The following is a 19,268-nucleotide window of genomic DNA, read 5'->3' as shown; positions in this document are numbered from 1 at the left end:
TAGCAAAATCCATGCTTTCTCAAGAACTTTTTTAAATGTCATATGTTTCAATCCATAAACAGACACATAATTGTATAGACAGATCTCTTTGTGAAGAGAGATCGATAAATCTGAAATTGTACAGGAATTAAGGGCAAAAAAAGACACCTCAAAGCCTTCAAAAGATAGATTTGAACCAAAGTTGCTGACTTGCTGTTAATGATACCAATTGTCTGGGTTGGAATTTTTTGAGACAGAAAGTTGGTACTTCAAAAATACAAACAAGGTCAGTGAAAGATTTCACTGAATCAGCAAAATTCCTCAATCTTCCAGTCTTTTAGAAAAAAGAAAATTTGAAGTCTATTTATAAGAAAGGAGAACTGAGAAGAAGCAGAGCTATTTTAAAAAGATCACTAAATGTAACTATGTAGATTCAAATATGTACCTTGGAGTGGTAGAGGTAATGAAACTTGGTTCCATAACCCTACTTCTGCAGCATGACTGTTTTCTAAATCACTCTTCAGTGATATGCAATCTAAAGAAGTCTTATCACAAGTCTCCTTTAAATGGTGGTTAGTAGAAACTAAGACTATTAAGAAGAAAAATACTTTTTTTCTCCTAGCTTGGAATTCAAAACCACAATGTTGTTTTCTGTTTATTTGGAATATAAATATGCTGTCAAGACCAGTGGACTGACTTCATAAAACACACCAATTGCAACAAACTTAAAATTCCTTACTCTTTTCTATTTAAATAATTGTTTTGTCACTAGCTTGCTGACTGATCTTACACAGCTTATTAACACCTATAGTTTTCACAAGTATTCTGTACTTTTTATTTATATTGTCCGTGCAGAACAAAATACAGGAATTGTCTGATTTTCAGGGCCATAAAACTGAAAACTTCAACATGCAGAGAGGTTCAGCGTCTTAAAAACAGAATATGGTTCCTCCATAATTCACCCCCAAACTCCAGTTGCCACACAGAAAGATGCATCCCCCTCTACAAAGATGGCAAGTTTCAAATATAACAGAATAGAAATCATGGACTAAACCTCATAGTCACAGTAACATCCATTTATAAAATGGGCAAAATGCTGATCCATTGTCTTTGTGGGCAACCTCAAGAATGACCATCTGATCACTGTGAAATCTCTGTCAATTTCAGGGTAACAGGAAGTCTTCTGCCATTTCTACTTTATGGAGAACATCTACTAAACTATCAGGCCCTCCTGGCTGGAGGAGAAGGAAACACAAAAAAGCAGATGACAGATGGCAGGACATGAATACAGTAGTGAAACAGACTGGCCCTTTGTCTTGTCTGCCACAATGCCAGTAGTGCCACACGCGAATGCTGGCAGCCTTGATGGCAGAAGATGCGCAGCTCTTTGACTCACGTGCTTAGAATATTGGCAGCGGAGGAACTGACAACTCAATTATGTAATTCTTGAGTCCTGATGACAACCCAGGAGTCAAACTCTTTAACTCTCTTCTCAGACATAACAGCTAATGAAAGGTGTCCTTTAAAAAATAATCAAGGGATCTGACCAACAGTCAAGAGTTGGATTTTTTGACCACCTCCTGTTGGTTTCTACTTTTCTAAAAAATTGTGAATTGACATCTGAATGAAAGTGGGAAAAAAAGGAGGAAATAACCAGAAAGAGAGAGGGGATTGGTTTTTCTTTCAGTTACTTTGCTGCTGGTAAATGGTGAGGGTATACTGTAATTTTAATCCAATATCCTTAGTTAAGGAGATGTTGTTTTAGAGTCAACTTACTAATTGAAGAAAACAACACAATTTTCTTTCTATCTCAGCAAGTATTCGTTGTGCCTATGGCAAGGAGACTGTGGTGTAAGGGAAGGATGGCCAGAGAGGGAAGGGTACTCTCTTTGAAAGGAAGCAGGCTAAGGAATGAAATTCTTCACATGTGTGTTCACTTCAGCTCCCACTTTACATGAAGACAGGAGAGCAAATATCAATGCTTATCCAAGATACTGTGGAAAGACTCTTCAGTATATAGCCCTTGACACAGACCCCCATGTTTCTCTTGGAGTGGGAACAGGCTGCAACTACGGATAGGACAAGAGGACATAGTCTCAAGCTGTGCCAAGAGAGCTTTAGACGGACATTAGAAAGAATTCCTTAAGAGATATTGGGATGGGCTGCCCAGGGAGGTGATGGAGTCACCATTCCTGGAGGTGTTTAAGGCATGACTGGACAGGGCACTGAGTGCCACGGTCTGGTTGACATGGTGGTATTCCATCAAAGACTGGACTTAATGATCTCAGAGGTCTTTTCCAACCCAATTGATTCAGTGAGTCTCTGAATATGAGAACATGACTCCACAAACACCACTCCTGCTGCCTGATGGAGCACAGGGCCCATCCCACCCCCGCTCCTGTCTCTTTAGAACTACAGTGGGGAACACACGACCAGGGTGTTCAGAGCCGAGGGCAGGAGCACGACGGCTGCTGCCACGCTACACCAGGCGCTTGTGCTCAGACACCACGGAACACCCGTTTCCGTGGGTTGCGACCGCTGCCCCCCACCCAGCCACCAGGGCAGGCGGCCAACGTGGTTGCTGGAGGCACACCCCCGGCCGGTGGGTCGCGGGGCCGAGCAGCCCTGAGGGCCCCCGGGCCCGAGCTCCCGGCGCTGAGGGTTGGGAGCCCGCGGCCCCCGGGACGCGCCGCGCAGGCAGCGGCGCTGGGACGCGACTCTCGCGAGAGAGCGGCCGGCCTCGCCTGCACCCCGCACACACACGGGCCTCTCGCGAGAACGGGGCCCACGCGCGGCATGGAGCGGCTCTTCGCGCTGGAGCTGCTGGTGGAGGCGCTGCGGGTGGCGGAGCCGGGCCCCGCGGAGCTCCCGGGCCCCGCGGAACACCCGGCCGTAGCGCTGCGCCTCTTGGACTTCCCCACCCTCGTGCTGCGCCCCGCCGCCGCCGCGCCGCCCCTGCGGCCGGGGCAGCCCTTCCCCTTCGGCCGCGGCAAGCGCTGCGTGTTCCGCTGGCGCCCGGACTCGCTTTTCGCCGCGCTCCGCCGCCGCCCGCTCCGCGCCCTGCTCCTGGCGCTGCCCGCCGGGCTCGGCCCGGGACCGCCCCGCCTCCTTGGCAGCTGCGCCGTGTCCTTGGCCCCCGCCGCCGAGCTGCTGCAGCAGCCCGGGGCGCCCTCCTCCTGCGGCCGCCGCGGCCGCTTCGCGCTGCGGGACACCGCGGGCCGCACCGTCGGGGAACTGGTCCTGCGCTACTGCCTCAGCAGCCTGGAGGCCGGTGGGCCGCGTCCCGCCAGCCCCCGCGCTGCCACACCGCCTGCCACCACCCCGGACCCGCGAGACGAGGAGGAGGAGAAGGAGGAAGAGAAGGAAGAGGAGGAGGGTGAGCAGCTGGAAGGCAACGTCTTTTGCCCTCCACTGCTCTATTACAGCCGTAAGCCGGCTGAGCCTCAGCGGCCGCCAGCAACACTAGGGCACTGGGAGCATGTCGAGCCCCCGAGACCGCAGGAGAAGAAGGGCCAGAGCCCACCGCGTCCCAGTGCTGGGCCCTCGCTGCTGCACCCCGCCAGCCCTGGAGAGCCCCAGAACGCCCCAGTGCAGCTGCCGCTGCTCAGTGCCTTGCTGGCAGAACTGTCGGTGCTCACCCGCAGCGCTGTGCCTGCTGCTGCTGTGCACCCCCATCTTGCCTGGCTCTACCAGGCCCCAGGGAGTGGGGACACGGCTTCACGGCCTCCCAGTCACTCTGCTGCCCTGAGGCCTGCAGAGACACCTGTGGGGCCTGACAGGAGCAGTGAAGTCCCGAGCCCTCTGGTTAAACAAGGCTGTGAAAAGGCCACCTCCCCAGAGTCTTCTGGGGTTGGGAGAAGACCCAAGAAAGCTGTGCCTGAGGGACAGCCAGCCTGTGAAAGGAGCTGCAAAGCTAAGGAGAACAGACCTCCCAGAAAGAAATTGTTGTATGGTCTGACAAATACACTGAGGCTACGGCTACAGCAGACCAACCCGGATAAGCTGATAATTCATGAAAGGAGGGAGCAGTACAGGAAAAAGCAAATGGAGATGCTGAAAGGGAGAAGCCCCTTACCCAAGAGAAAACTGGTCAGAAATACTGAAGAACAGCATGTGGTGTCTTGCAGGCACTGTAGCACAGGAGGTAGTTCAAAGCGGAATAATCAGTTGGATAAAATTGTTCAGACTTCATTAGAAAACAGTGCTCTCTCAGAGTCAATTTCTGTGACAGGAGATAAATCCCCTGGCCTGCAGAAACAGTCTATTGCAAGTCTATCCAGGAACGATTCAATAATTACAGCCCCCTTACCGGAGGAAACTCTGTTAAAATCCACTCATGAGGAAAAGTATGCAAAAGCTCAACTCCCAGCAGCATTCCCATCAGATGCTAATGCAAAAGGAAGTTACAACAATGAAATAAACTTAATCCATCATAAAACCACGGAGCATGATGATGTGTCTGTTGTAAGTGGTCATAAACTAAGCCCCAGCAGGAGTGTTGAAAACAACTCTGAATTCATATACTCTGATGACTTTGTTGCTAGTCCAGAGAACACAGTTTGTTCCGAAGATTTCACCAATGCTGAGAGTACAGGCAGAGACTCGAAAGTTTGTGACAGCAGTCCTGAACCTCTGTGGCTTGAAAGACCAAAGCAAGATAGGTCAGATACAGAGCCAGAATCCAGCAGGTCCAGAATTTCAAAGACAAGTCAAAGAGCTCAGAGTACTTTAGATCTTGTGCCAGTTCCTTCAGCTTCATCTCCAGTCCAGTCTTTGAGGAGAAACTGTGACTTTAAAACCAGCATGGGAACTAGTTCTGAATCTGCTGATTCACTTAACCTTGCTGAGTTGGAGGCATCATTATTAGAAGATGAAGAGCAGAAAGCTCAACAGATGAGTAAGGAAGAGAACAGGGGTGATCGACATATTAAAGAAGTATCTACACTGAGAAGCAAACAACTTAAATCTGATCCTGATCTGAATACAGGAAAGGGGCAGACCTCTACAGGACAAAAGCAGTCAGTGACTCAAGTTAGCTCTTACTTGCCATCTAACATGTCTGATCTTGAACTTAGTGTTCTGGAAAATAGTAGATCAGACAAAGAAGATGATTTTCTGGAAAAACTACATGGCCCTAATCAGTACAAAGACATCAGTGAACTTGTAATAAACAAACTCCCAGGATACACAATGTAATTATAAGTTTTCACTGTCTAGATTAAGATAAAATATTTGAACTTTGTAAATCCTGTTACATTTAGTTACACTAAATTTAAGATTTTATCATGCACATTTATTATATCAGTGAATTTAGTTACGAGATTTTTAAAATAAATTACTGTTGGAATCTCTAACAAATGGTGTCTACAACCTGACTTCAGTGTCAGTATTTAACACAAAAGTAATTCAAAGAGCACATGACACTGTGCTTATTTCAAAGCAGAAATGAAGACAGAAGCAGCAAAAGCAGCCCATACCCACAAAAGTAGTCCAGGGTAGATGTAATATCATACTACCAGAACCGCCAAGTACAAAATTAATTTCTAACCAAACAGAAGGTTTTATTCCTCCTGAAAATTTCCAAGCTTCCTTTTCATTAGAAATAGTTACTTAGAACATAGAGTCACAGCCAATAGCGTCACAGAATTTTATCAGCTAGTCAGTATAGTGATGTGTTTGTTTCCCTTTTCCATCACTAAATACAGTGACCAGAACTGGATGAGCCCTTTTAGAGTTTGTTAGGTTGAAGTTTCATTTAAGTCAGATTTTCACAATTTATTATTGAATAGTGTAAGAATTACTGGTGATAGTAAATCTGTACAATCTGGGCAAGCTTTAAGAGTTGGATGGAAGTTACTTGACCTTGAAGACTAAGAGTATGCAAGGAGTAGGGAAGAGCATAGTAAATCTTCAACGCTTCACAACTCCCTGATTGCATTCTCTGACTCTAGGAAAAGAGGTGGGGTCATCACCCACAGTCCAGAAACTTGGAACAAATGAGCATATTATGTCATGATGTAAAGATGTGAGGTAATGAGAAATTTGCCATGTCTCCTTTGCCATTAAAATAGTTGAACTGATGTCTGCTTTTGATTTCAGGTTTGCTTTTTATGGCTTCCAGTTTGATCATTGAACTTAACGTCTTCTGTTTAACTACAGAGGTTATTCTAGAGTCCATGTGCTGATCCTAAATTTTAGAGGTGTTTTTTGACTTGAATTCCTGCCTTAGTTTTTTAGTGTCATGTACCCCTCTTTCCCCCTCTTTGAGCAGTTAATCTTCTATGTCAGCTTTACATTGCTAACTGTCTCATCAATTAGGACAGTTATCCTCAGGGTTAAATGACAGATTTATCCACTCCCCTTTTCTTTATAGTTTACAATCTGACTTTTTTACACAACTTTTTCATTTCTCACTGTAGTTTCCATGTACTTTATTGCAAGGGCCTGTGTTTACACTTTAACATCTTGGAGGAGCTTTTTTCTTTCCCTTCTATGTGTTTATTTTGTAGGAATGACAGCACCTCTCCTATTTAAAGCATGAACATCTGTGAGGATTATTGGAATATCTAGTGTTGACTTCCTAAAAACCACTACTAATATTTTTTATCTAAAGGTAAGCAGCTGAAATTACCTATATACCAAAGGAATCTCTGCCCAGAGCAATTCCTATATCTTATTTAGGGTGTCTTTCATCAGCTACAATTTTAGAACAATTTTTTTTTTCCTTTTTCTTCCAATGCCATGGACTTCTTTGATATACATGGATTCTGACTGTCATTTATACATGGAAATTATACTGATTTTATTGATGGAATAATGTCTTGCACTTCTCATGAGCAAAACTGTCATTAAAATACAATGCTGACCAACCATTTTTACAGTGTGGCTATTTAAATGACTTGCTAATGCTACAAGTTCACAATTTGAAGGACATTATTTAAGAAAATTTTATTTCAAAAATAAAAGTTTATTTTCAACTCCAAGCAGGTTGAAACTCAAGGGCAAATTTTCAGTCTTTTTTCTATCCCATATGCCATCTTCACTTTTCAATTTCCAGAAGCAAATATAGTAGGACAATATTTCTTTTGTTTACATAACAAAACTAATCTCTTTTCAGCTGATTTTATTTTGAGTAACATTTCTAATGTTTATTGTGTAATAGCATTTATAATTTTATCAGGAGAACAATGAAAATGACAAAAAATGCATACTAGGGAGACAATGGAAAACATTACACTAGAACAAAACTGCAGCATCATGCTTGCATGGCTTAGCTTGTTTTTTTCTTTTCAAATATATACTCCAGGTAGTGATTATTGCATAGAGAGGTTAGCAGGTAGTTTCTGCCTCCAGGGATAATAGTCTTTTCAGATATTACTATCTTGTGAGAGTAAATTCATTTTTACTTAACATTCAAACAGCAACTCTCAGTCAACAGAAATGGGAAAGAACTTCATTATTGAAAACTCATAAACCATTATCTTAGCAAGAAATAGCTGCTAATGACAAGAGGATTTTATGTCAACATAACAGAACAAAACAGAGATATTAATTACCAATATAAAATATTTTCTGAATGTCTGCAGCAAACTCCCTTTTGTACAATTCCTCTAATAATCTACCCCTACATTATACTAGCTAGCCAGTTTTGTTATTATAACTTGCAGCCTGTACCCCTGTTATCAAGTAGTTAGGATCAGAGGTTTAAAAAGAGATGTCTCTAATGGAGGTATTACACCATTCTTTCATTGTTTTTAAACTGTAAGGGCTGAATTGCATGGATGATGTTTTTGCAGGGGATATGACAATATGCTGGGAGAAACAAATAATAGAGTAGCATATACACTGCAATTCTTGCACAGCTGTCCCAGAAGTAACATAAATACTTAAGGATACATGGTCCTCATTGATTTATTATATCTAAAAATGTCCTTGCTGCACATTTTTAAACAGGAAACTGTAGTTACTTCAAGGTTTATGTTGTTGTAAACTTTAAACTTTACTACAGCGAAATAAAAGGTGAGAAGTAATTATCTAATCTTGTAGATCCTCACTAAACAAGGCCACTTCTTACTTTAGACTTGTTACATGAACAAGATTGCTTTAAATCTGTATGATATTTTAGAAATAAGTTAGATGAGTGTTCAAAAACATAGTTTCATTGCTTAAGTTTAGGGTGGTTAAATCTGCCCATATAAATTTGAATTTCATGTTTTACAACAAGACAAGAAATAAACACTTAGATTTACACATTAATTCAGATTTTATGACTTGCTGTAACTGGTTTTTAAACAGTTATTTCAGCAAACTATTTACTAAAGTAAATCTAGATAGCCATTACTATGTAACTGATAATGTGATGGGAAGAGCAGGATACCAAATACTGATAGCTTCTGGCACTCTTCCCCTTCTATTGTAATATTTTCCTACTACTACGAGTACTTTTTACAAATCTTATTACTTGATGGCCAAGAACAGCGCTAAGAAATTCCAGCCAGGTAGGTTTCCTCCACTTCATTTTTTTTATTCCTCAGCACTCTGATTAGATGACACAGTTTCTTCTCTGTGATTACTCTGATGACACTTCCTACCACCTATTTTACTACTTGTAACCCCTTCATCATTTTGGAAATCCTTTTCCTCAGTTCTCTGAAATTCCATTCAGCCTCGGTAACAGTGCAATTGAACTTTTGACTTGTTCTTACTACTTTCATTTTTCCAGGCCCCAGTATTTTGTGATGCCTGGTATTGTAATAATTTTCTTTCTCTTTGTGTAAGTGCTGCTCAGTCATTATTTAGATGTCAGTCATTATTTAGAAATCTTTATAACTTTTCTTTCCTTTTCTCAACATTTGTCATCAGCATTTACTACTTGCTTGTCTATGATTGTCTAAAAAGAAGTCAAATATTGAACCCTGTGTTTAGACCTTTAAAAGGTTTCATTTAAAGACTTCTACATGCAGGATCTTCACCAGCGGCTGTGTAACGCCACTCATTCAGAGCTGTAGAATGTCCATTTGGGACTGTGAACATTTGCCCACAGTTATCATTTGCCATGGTAGACATCAAGCTTCTCTACCCAAACCTTGCCTTTTAATCCTTTTCTAAAGTTTTGATTCCCAAATTAACTTTTCTTTTAAGATGACTGAGGCCATCAGTGTGAGAACAGATGTTGGCTTTAATTTTACATGCATTTAGAGCTAATGGCAATCACATCTGCTATAGCTAATGTTTGCTATCAGATAGCTGCTTGCATTTTCCATCCTCTCTTTCAGTCAGTATACTGCTGAATTTTAATTTCAGTTTTGTTCACATTGAGGTTCTTCCCTCATGTTTAATCCCTTGTAGGCATGCAGTTATGTTGAAGTCACCCAGACAAGCTGCAACTTCACTGTCTTTTTCTTGTTTGACATTGACATTCACCTGCATTAAACTGTTTTTGCTTTAGTTTGGCTTTTATGGTTTCACTTGTCTGAATTTTATATGGCAATCATAATGTAAACCTCCCCTGACTTTACAGAATTGCTTGCATATTCCCAGAAGTGTATTCTGTGTTCTCTATTGTTTTCTAGAGGATAAATTTGAGTGTCTCATGCTGGAGAAAACAGTATTAATCTTCAGTTCTGTAGAGACCTCTGCAAGTGATTCATTTACCAATTGTTTAAAATAACATGGCTTGGTAGAGGAAGTGATTAAATAACATCTGAGATATATATTGCTCCTAACTAAATGAACATTTAAAGATTGATTCAGGTACAGAGAATAAAAACCCCACCTTTCCTCCTGAAACAACAAAAACTCCTATAAAATTAAAATGTTAACTAAAACAATTTCAGATATCTATTATATATTTTTATTCTAATTATAGACATTTTACAAAAATTTTGGTTATTAGCCTGAAAATTTCATGCCTTCATGTTCTTTATGTATCTATTAGCAGAAGGTAGCAGGTTTTTAAAAGGAAGTAAAGGTATTTCAATTGTCAAATCCCCTGAAATTCCATAAGAATTAGTCACCTCAAAAATGGTTGTGGAATGGAAACCCATGCAGAGGACTCTTAACTGTATTTTCACTTGGAATGCAAAAATGTTTTTGAAAGAAGATAAGTCATGCTTCAAGAAATATTTTCAGAGGCATTTGGAAAGTTTAGTGGTATCATGTTTGAAAGAAACTCCCTTGGTGTCAAAGATATTCCAGCCCTTTTTCTCTTGTCTTTAACTGTTGGCAGATTCACTATTTTTCCTGTACCTTATGCTTATGTAGAGAGTACTTAACCTTTGACTCCTCCCTAAATTTCCATGCCAACATGATATCCAGAACCTTATTTCAGAGACATCTTTCCCTGCTCTCCCATCATGCCTTTCACTTATTTCATCCCATCTTTAGAATTCATCTTGCCCTGCTTATCATTAAGAAAAACTCCTAACACCTCTCAGACACTTTCACTGATTTGTTCTCCTCTTTGATATTAAACTAAAGTTCTGACCATTGTCTGCTGGACTCTGCATGGTTTATCCCCTTCATGCCTCTATGAACCTGTTTCCTTCTCTGTACCCATTTCTATGTAACTCTACCTTCATTCATTAAAAAAAATAAAATATGGAAATTGCTGTACATCTGTGTTTCCTTCCATCCTTCCTATCACCCCTGATCATCCTCTCTGTGGGTACCTGTATTGCCTAGAGTTCTTGTCCACAGGAACATGCCAGACATAAAAGTTCAGATGGAAACCATCAGATCATGTCTGATCTTCTCTACATTGCAGTCCTTAACATTTTGTTTGCTTACTCCTGACAGCTGGTGTCAACACTAGGATAAGACTAAGGTAATGATCAAAATTTAATGGCATATGTAGGGAAGGAAACTCTTCAGGATGTATTGTCAAACCTTGCTAACATCAAACGCAGTATGAGGGAAGCTCTGATGTACCATGGCATACAGTTTTGAGTTTCTTATCCATAACTCTAATAAGACTCAGAAATAGAATTACTGTATGTATGAAAATCTGTTTGTTAACAGCCTCTTGATTGTTGCAGGTCTCTCATCTCCTGCTGCCTCTGCAGTATTACTCCACAGCCTTCCAAACATTGTGTGGCTTTATTTGTAAAGTGGAATACATGTATGGGGTTTCTTCAAAACAACCTTCAAAACAGCCTTCACAGGACTCAATGAAAAAACAAGAACACAAATTCAAGGTACTTCAGTATATTTCCTAAATACCCATTTTAATAACAAAATATTGGAGCACATTCACCCTTATCAAAACCTTTTATCAACAGGGGATTTGGTTCATTTTCAATGAGAGCAGCAGATTTGCTAACCTGATGCTTCCCTGGTATTCATCACTGTTATAACACCAGTTTTTAACTGCATCTTTTTTTCAAATTTTTAGCTGTTGATTAAATTCTGTTAAATTACACACATGCCATGTGAATTTAGAATGGCTTGATATAGTCCAGGTCTGCATCAAGGAAAGCACTAATTGCAAGAGAGTCCTAACTGAAATTTGCTTTTTGTTTATCTGATACCTTGTAGCAGCTCATTTGTCAGCCAAAGAAGCATCTCTTGCCAGCTGCTGTTCGCATTTACATGTCCAGAATATATGTCCAGAACAGTGAGTAGTGGCCAAACTTAGAGAAGTGTGTCAAGTTGGGGGGTAAGTTGCAGATATTCCTCTGAATTTTTCTTTGCTTCTTTTAAAGTCTTAACATGGAACTGAAATTTTGTTTCCACAGCCTCTATGGGATTTCTAACAAACAAAACGGACGACAAAACTATTTTTCTAGGAAGTGTCCCTATCTTCTTAAACACACATCAACCCTAGACACAGGAAAGTTATTCAAGGAATGTTTACAGAAACCACTCAAGAAATATTTCCAAGCACTTTCCCATACCACTTAACATCCCAAATAATTTGAGAACAGTGTCCTTCACTGTACTTATTACTTCTACTTCTGATCTCAACAGGAAGAACTGTGAAGATACACATTTTATTTTGGTTTGAGTTTAGCAATAGTGTAGATCCCAGTAGTTCTGCTTTTACTGGAGCCATTTCACACAGGCCTGCCAACAGTGCTGCAACTGGACTAAATACCAAAGTTATGGATCAGATGTACAGCAGAAAGCAGACTAAAGCTGTACTGATGCAATAGTAACAAGAGTTTGATCCCTGCACTCCAGGTCAAAGAAAGTATGTGTTTCTGGAGCAGCTCCACAGGCCTTGAATTTTGACCCGTGGGACATTAAAATGAAGACAGACAATAAAAGGAAGGAGAAAGTAAGTTTTATAGGGATGAGTGCCTCTTGGATGGAGCCATTTGCTTTTCCCTTGGCTAACTTAAGCATCTCAACTGGTGTCTCAATCAGCTTCCTGATTGCACAAGGAAGAACTTGTCATTTAAGACAATCTGAATAAAAGTTGCTAATATATCAGAAATGCCATTTTGACTGTTCCTGCACAACACACCACAACTTGCTGATCTTTTTTTTTTCTTTTCAGTCTGGAAGTTGTTCTGCATAACAACAAGCAGTACACACAGAAACACACATATTACCATATACCCTTTGATACCCTAATTTAAGACAACAGAGTAAAGCAAAAACAACCAAAGAAGCAAAAAAGGAAAACCCTGCCACTCAAAGTCTAGAAATTGCTAGAAAGTCAGCAGTGGTGACAGGGATTCCTTGATCTTTCCTTTTTCATCATTTTCCTGACAGCATTGGGAAATATCAGCAAGTGTTTCAGGCACATTTAGAGGTCAAGTGCAAAAAATGTCTCTTTAAGCAAATGTATCAGCTAGGAAACCTCTTGTCTCCACTCAAGGAAGTGGTCAGGAAATCCATCAATCACCACATCATCTATTATTACACTCTATTTTTCAAAAGCTGTCTTTGTGATTGTCCTCAGTTCATATGTCTAAGAGGGCAGCTGGTTCTGTCTTTCAGTATCATGCTTATTGCTTGTGAAGAGGCCAAAATAATTTTGTCCATTTCTGCATGACAGGTCCCTCTTGTAATTTACTCAGAGCAGCCCAGATGTCTGCTCTTACAAGAATCTTCTACAACCACTTTATCTTCTCCTCTTTCATTATTCCACATATGGTCACAGAACCAGCTACAAGAAAAAAGGCCAATCTACCACATCCTGTGCACAACCAAAAGGGAAAAGGGCTCCAAGGACACAGGCAGGAAGGGAAGCGGGGTCCAATCCATTCCTGCAACTTTATTAGTGATCATCCTCCTTTTCTGCCAAGGATGGGCCTGGAACTCATGACACACACTTCTAAGCCCAGCACAGTGAGTGTATTTCTGGGCCCAAAAGGTCCTAAGCAAGAGTTCCAGAAGTATGAAGTGTATTGATGCACATCTTCTCAATGTGTGTCCTTTCTTATGTTTCATAAACCTGCTATACTCAGCAATTTCCTTCACTTTTTTGTCCTATTAACATCTATTCTAACTTCCCAGTTTGGGTATCCTATCCCATGTTGTGGAAAGCATTTGCCTCAGGATAATTGTTACTTATATTACACATACTGATATGACGAGACAGTGTGACTTGAATTACCACCCTGATTGGATTACAGTTTATACAATCTCTGAAATTCTGATTTTTTAAATAAGTTTATTGAAGTTAAAAAGCTGTTTGGGTCTCGTGGAAATTTATAATTTGGGTCTTGTGGAAATTCACATGGATTAATTCTGAAGTGGTTCTTTTTACATTATTTAAACACTAAGATATTCGTATTAAGCATTTGCAAAGTACATACAGCAATTGTCCCAGTAACATTACCACAAACATCATCTGCTGCAATCCAGCACAAAATATGTGGACATAACTATTAGGAACCATCTGGTGACCTGGCACTTGCTGGTACAAGAATGAAATTTTAATTAAGTTTTATTATCAGAAAGTGTAAGTGACAGCTCCCACTTGAAACCTCAGAGCCAGTAAACTGTCCACAGAAAGAGAAGGATGTCACCCAGTTAATGGGCTGGATCACACTGCTTGATTACATACTTTGTAAGTAATGTGCTCCTTCCCTATGTTCTTGGGCATAAATTGCTTGTGCAGTCAGAATTTTTAGAGGAACTGACCATATGGCAGGTAAATTGGGAATCACACTGCAATTTGCTGAGAACAAGGCAATACAATAGATGAGTCACTCATTCCCCAGGCTGGGCATGCTAGGACTGCATCTTGTGCAAGATAAAAGCCCAAAGGAAAGACTGTATTGTAACAATAAGACTATTCTAGCTACCACTGCAGCTGCATTCGGGTTTACCTGGAACTGTGAAACAAAGCTCAGAAGTGTAAGAAAATTTCTCTCCTGCCCTAGCACTCACAATCAGACAGTGATTCATTCAGGTGTTGGTCTTCAGGGTCCCAAAATAGCAGCCCATCAGCACCAGATGAACAAGCCCTAAATTTCCTGTCTTCTCTCTCTCAACCATTGGTAACTATTACTGCTATCTTTAACATTTAGTATATAACACTAAAGGTACATTAAAAAAAGTCACCTCATCCAAAAACAGTTCATCTTTTCTATATTACAGTTGAGTTATAATTCTAGTCCTACTAAAGGCATTGGCTCTGCAGGTACTGACCCATGAAAGTTATTAAAGATCTCAATTTTGCAGTCAATAAACCAATTTGCGATTCAGTCACGAGCACCTGGAGGAAGGTCTGTCCTGCTTCTACCATCTCCAGTTGTCTAAATCATAATCAGAATTTGCAAATAAGAAAATTAAATCCAGATTGCGACCCTTTGCACTTTGGGCTAATCCAAGAAAATTCCAAAGATCCACACTGCTGCAGAGTTAAAGTTTCAATCTTTGGAGAATTTCTCCAGTGCACTTCCACAAATATGCAGATACACTTGACATTGCGACATTAACCTTGAAGTGTCCATCAGCTAAAGAAGTAGATGATTTCTCTACATTCATTTTTAAAGCTTCAGCATTTCTCTTTTAGCAAAAGTGACTGCACAGACAGAAATCACTGCCATCCTCTGCCCAACCAAACAATCACAGCCTTTAGATTAAGCTTCATTGCACAAATATAATGTTGGCTAGTGTTTATATTTATGCTTTTGGGGAATTTTATGTTAAATAATCTATTTTTCACTCATAAAATGATTTCTTTTAGGCCCTATGTTTAGTAAGGCAGCAAGCTTTGTATAAACAGAAACTACTGTCAATGTTGAAAAACCCTAACATAAATTGACGCTACTCCTAAATTCTAGCAAACATCAGTAGCATAATCCTTGTCTCAGAGTAAGCTCTGCTTGGAAACTAAATAGCCAAAGTGCTCCCAAGGGCAGCAATTAGTATTTTAGCCAGTGGATTCATTTGAGGAGACTTGTAAATTTAATGAATTCCCCAGTAGTCAATCCATCATAGTCACTAATATTCTGGCAATCTTGCTACCGATAATGTTGCCAATACATTATAAGCCCTCATTTATTGCCTTAAATTTTAATTCAATGAATTCTGCATGTGAACTCTTCTCAGACAGTGATACTTTGTGCTAATGCAATCATAGATGGGCCATTTGGGAGCATAACAACACTGAACTCAGTACACTTGGCAGGACATCACTGCAAAGGCAAGACATTTCTCACACGAGATTCTTTATCTCTTACCTCCCTAATACTTCTGCCTCTAAACTAAAACATAATTAGATCTACCCCTTCTGGGCTTCATTTTATGGATTAGAGGAAAGCACAGAGGAGAAGTCTGAGGGAAAACTCAGGCTCCCTATATATTCAGCCAGCTTTCAGACATGAATATGGAAGTGCTGAATTCAGCAGTGACATAGAACTATAGGCAATAGTGCTTGAAGAAATCAAGAATTCATCCAACCTATCCCCTTGCCCTAAGGCAAAAATCAGCTTGTAACTATATCAGTCCTGACAGATTTTTGTCTAGCTCTTTTTTAGAAAAAAAAAATAAAAATCAGTAAGAGAGATTATGCAACTTCACCAAGCTGCATGTTCCAGTGCTTAATTATCTTGAATGTTAAAAGGTTTTCCCAGGGTCAAACCTCCGTGTCCTCTGATACAATTTAAGTCCACAAATAAAATTATTTTCTCTCTTATTGCCACAGATAAAGAGAGCAATTTTTGCCCTTCCTCTTTAAGCAAGCTTTCTGCATACTTAGGACTTGTCTCTCCTCTTGTTTTTTCTCTGGACCTAGCAATCAGAGCTTTTTCAGCCTTCCCTCACAGACCACTGGTCGTTCTTGTTGCTTTCCAATAAGCACCATACACACATTCCTTCGGATACAGTATCTGAAGCTATACACTGACACTCCAGTGGAAGTTTCTCTAGGACCTCATAGGACCTCACACACCTTTCAGTCTCCCTGTTTAGTATTACCTGCAAGTATAATACCAATGCTCCCTCTTCTATCAATCAATTTCTAATGAAAAGATCGAGTATGCCCAGAGTCATAGTAGACCCTTACCATGCCTCACTGCTGCTTACCACCATTTGATCAGTGACCCACGGAGAAGTATGCACTAAGAACACAAAACCAGCCACATGAGAAATTTCACATCCACAGCATGTTTCTCTGGCTTATCTGCAGGAATGTGAGAGCATTCTAATGTCAGGGCTTGTGACATCTATTGATCTCCCCAACAAAACAGCCTATCAATATGGTCATAGAAAAAAATAGATTAATCTGGTATAATTTCTTCTTGACAAATCCATGCTGACTATTAATTCCTTTCCTTGTCAACTTCCAAGCACTAATACAATGTTTATGTGATTATTTGTTACGGCATTTTCTCTTGCAGATTTCGAAAGGGAAACAGGCAACATGCAGGTAATTGGTAGTAAGGACATACTGTCCAGAAAAACAAATGATCATTAAGGGAACAAAACATACTTCAGTGGCTTATGTCTATAAGCAACCAAAACTCTAACAGAACTAAGTGCAGTTGAACGGAAAAAAAACCCCAAAACCTTTAAGTCAGAGTAAAGAAATCCTTTGTGTTTCTTACTCATCTTTAGTCATTGTCAAAGTAGACTCACCAGAACACACAAAAACTTAATAATGATAACATTGAACCATAGCAGTATGATCAGACCCCTTCAAATCCCTGAACAACTTTGCCTTGACAGGATAACTTAACTGCTATCAAACTAAACACTTACAAGACATGCAGTTCAAGAGGCTCTAAAGAGAAGTAAATAAAGTTGCATTTCCAGTAAATAGAAAATGCATTTCTATGTAGGCTGGAAATTATTTACAGTACAGATTTCTTACCATCAATGTTTAGGAAGAAATTTCCTTCCAGGTGTAATCAGGAAGAGCATCAAGCACCAGTTCTTGCTGGCAACAGAGGAACTCAAATCAGGAAGGAATTCAAATGCTTATGGTGACATAGTACCTGAGATATGTCAAAAATAAGAAACTAATCAGGCGCAGAGCATAGACCTGTGCAGCCATGCTGTTAAACAGCTTGCAGCTCACCAGCTGGGCTTTAGTTGCACCCAGCAGCTCTATCCCACGTGTGCAGGCTTGGGCTGGGGGACAGCATGGGCTGAGGCCAGCTCCCAGGTAACAGACCACATAAGACTGTCCCTGTCTAGAAGAAAAAGAGTGTGAAGATGTTGAAATGATTGCGACTCTTCCACTTGACGATGGGCTGGAAGGTAAACACAGCCTGCTGTATTTTTACTATTAGATATGTAGCTTGGAGACAAGACTGGAAACAGAAAAGGTTCCCAAAGTGATTTAAAGCACCCTACTGAGAATTTGGGACAAGCTCAGAGCATATCTACCCAGTCCCTCAGTGCCATCTTAATGCTGCATTTTTGGTTTAGGCTGGAAGTAGCTTGCTCTCTGCTCACCACACCAAAAGGCCAGGCTAGGCATCCAATGGTTCATATAGAAAGGGCAGGGAAAAAGACCCAAATCCCTACAGGCCTTGCCCACAGATCCACGTGCATGCCTGTGTACAGCAGTATACCTCCCTTTTTTTCCCATTCAAGAACTGCATTTTCCTGTTATGGCAGGTTCCAAGCCACAATGTAGGAGAGATTGGTATAAACCTGTTTTCCCTACAGAAGGGCATAATCTCAAATTTACCTTTTCTCCCTAAAGTACAAGGCCCCTCCAAATCCTAGCTTTTGTGATAGAGAGTCTTGAATGTAGCTGGAAGGACAGACATTGCAGCTCTTCACATGAACTTCAAAAAGAAAGCAGAAATTTTCATGCTTACAGATCCCATTGTCTTCACTCTTTACCTCTTTTTGGATCTGAGACCTCCAGAATCCCTCTTCATTCAATCCAGTAAAACCAATTCACTTAATCATTGATTGAACCTCCCTCAACTATTTATTTTCTCTTGTGTATTCCTTGATTACCTTTTGCCTTCTTACCAAGTTTAAACATTCTCTTTTCAAAACTGTACAAGCTCTTTCACAGCTGGACTCAGATTATATTTTCCCCAAATAAAAAAGCTGCAATATCCTTCTTTAATTTTTAAAACTGTTTCAATTTAAGACACCACTGTGTCCCACACTTCATGCAAAAGACAGATAGCTTTGCAGAACTTTTGTGTTTTCTATTCATTCATTTTGACCATTCAGTTGGCATTTTCATGCCTAGAAAATAATTCTTAAGGAGAACATTTTCCATTTATTGTTATCTGAAAAACAACTGTGTATTAAGCACCAGTGTGAATAAAGCTGAATGACGGCTTGATCAAAGTCAAAAGTTAGGTTTTATGTCTCAACAAACACTGGTGGAATCTATAAAACTAAAATAAGATTCTTTAGAGGGCAAGAAGAGAGTATTTCAAGATTCTTTTAAAATAAATGAACATTTAAACAATAATATTGTTAAGAAAAGCATATGGCAAACAACAGATGGACTGACATTTGCATTTCAGTAAAGAAAGAGAGCTTTAATACTTAGGAACTTAAAAACCAGCAGCAGAATTTGCAAAGCTAGAACAAAGCTACAGCATGGCTTCCTTCATTGCTTATGCATGACTCCAGCTTTAGTGAGCTTAATAAATTATTCTGAGCCTTGTATTCATAGTGAATTTTTTAAAATATCTGTCAAATAGATACTTAACTTATGTATTTAGAATGAATTTTGCTTTAAACATCCAAAATGTATTCTTTAAATACACACTTAAACATGTAATGATTGGAATAGGAGCTGCAATTTTTAACTTTAAATTTGCCCCACAACAATTTCAGCCCATTCCTACTTCACAAGGGAAAAAGACAGCACCACCTGTAAATGTATTTTGCATTTTGTGATTCAGTTG

The 19,268-nt window shown here is 40.2% G+C and overlaps 1 protein-coding gene across 1 annotated transcript; it reads left to right on the top strand.

The window, feature by feature from the left end:
• Positions 1–2,773: 2,773 nt before the first annotated feature.
• MAP10 (microtubule associated protein 10) lies at positions 2,774–6,059 on the top strand. The gene has a single exon (XM_084201936.1). The coding sequence runs from the start codon at positions 2,776–2,778 to the stop codon at positions 5,173–5,175; it is 2,400 nt and encodes a 799-aa protein (XP_084058062.1). The 5' UTR covers positions 2,774–2,775; the 3' UTR covers positions 5,176–6,059.
• Positions 6,060–19,268: the final 13,209 nt, after the last annotated feature.

Source organism: Fringilla coelebs (assembly GCF_963513975.1).
Source record: "Fringilla coelebs genome assembly, chromosome: 3".
Taxonomy (NCBI): domain Eukaryota; kingdom Metazoa; phylum Chordata; class Aves; order Passeriformes; family Fringillidae; genus Fringilla; species Fringilla coelebs.
Note: the sequence above shows the minus strand (reverse complement) of the source record. Positions and strands in the feature narration are given on the sequence as shown.

What these genes read in the sequence shown, in the direction of transcription:
- MAP10 (XM_084201936.1), top strand. Translation starts at nt 2,776, where the DNA reads ATGGAGCGGCTCTTCGCGCTGGAGCTGCTGGTGGAGGCGCTGCGGGTG.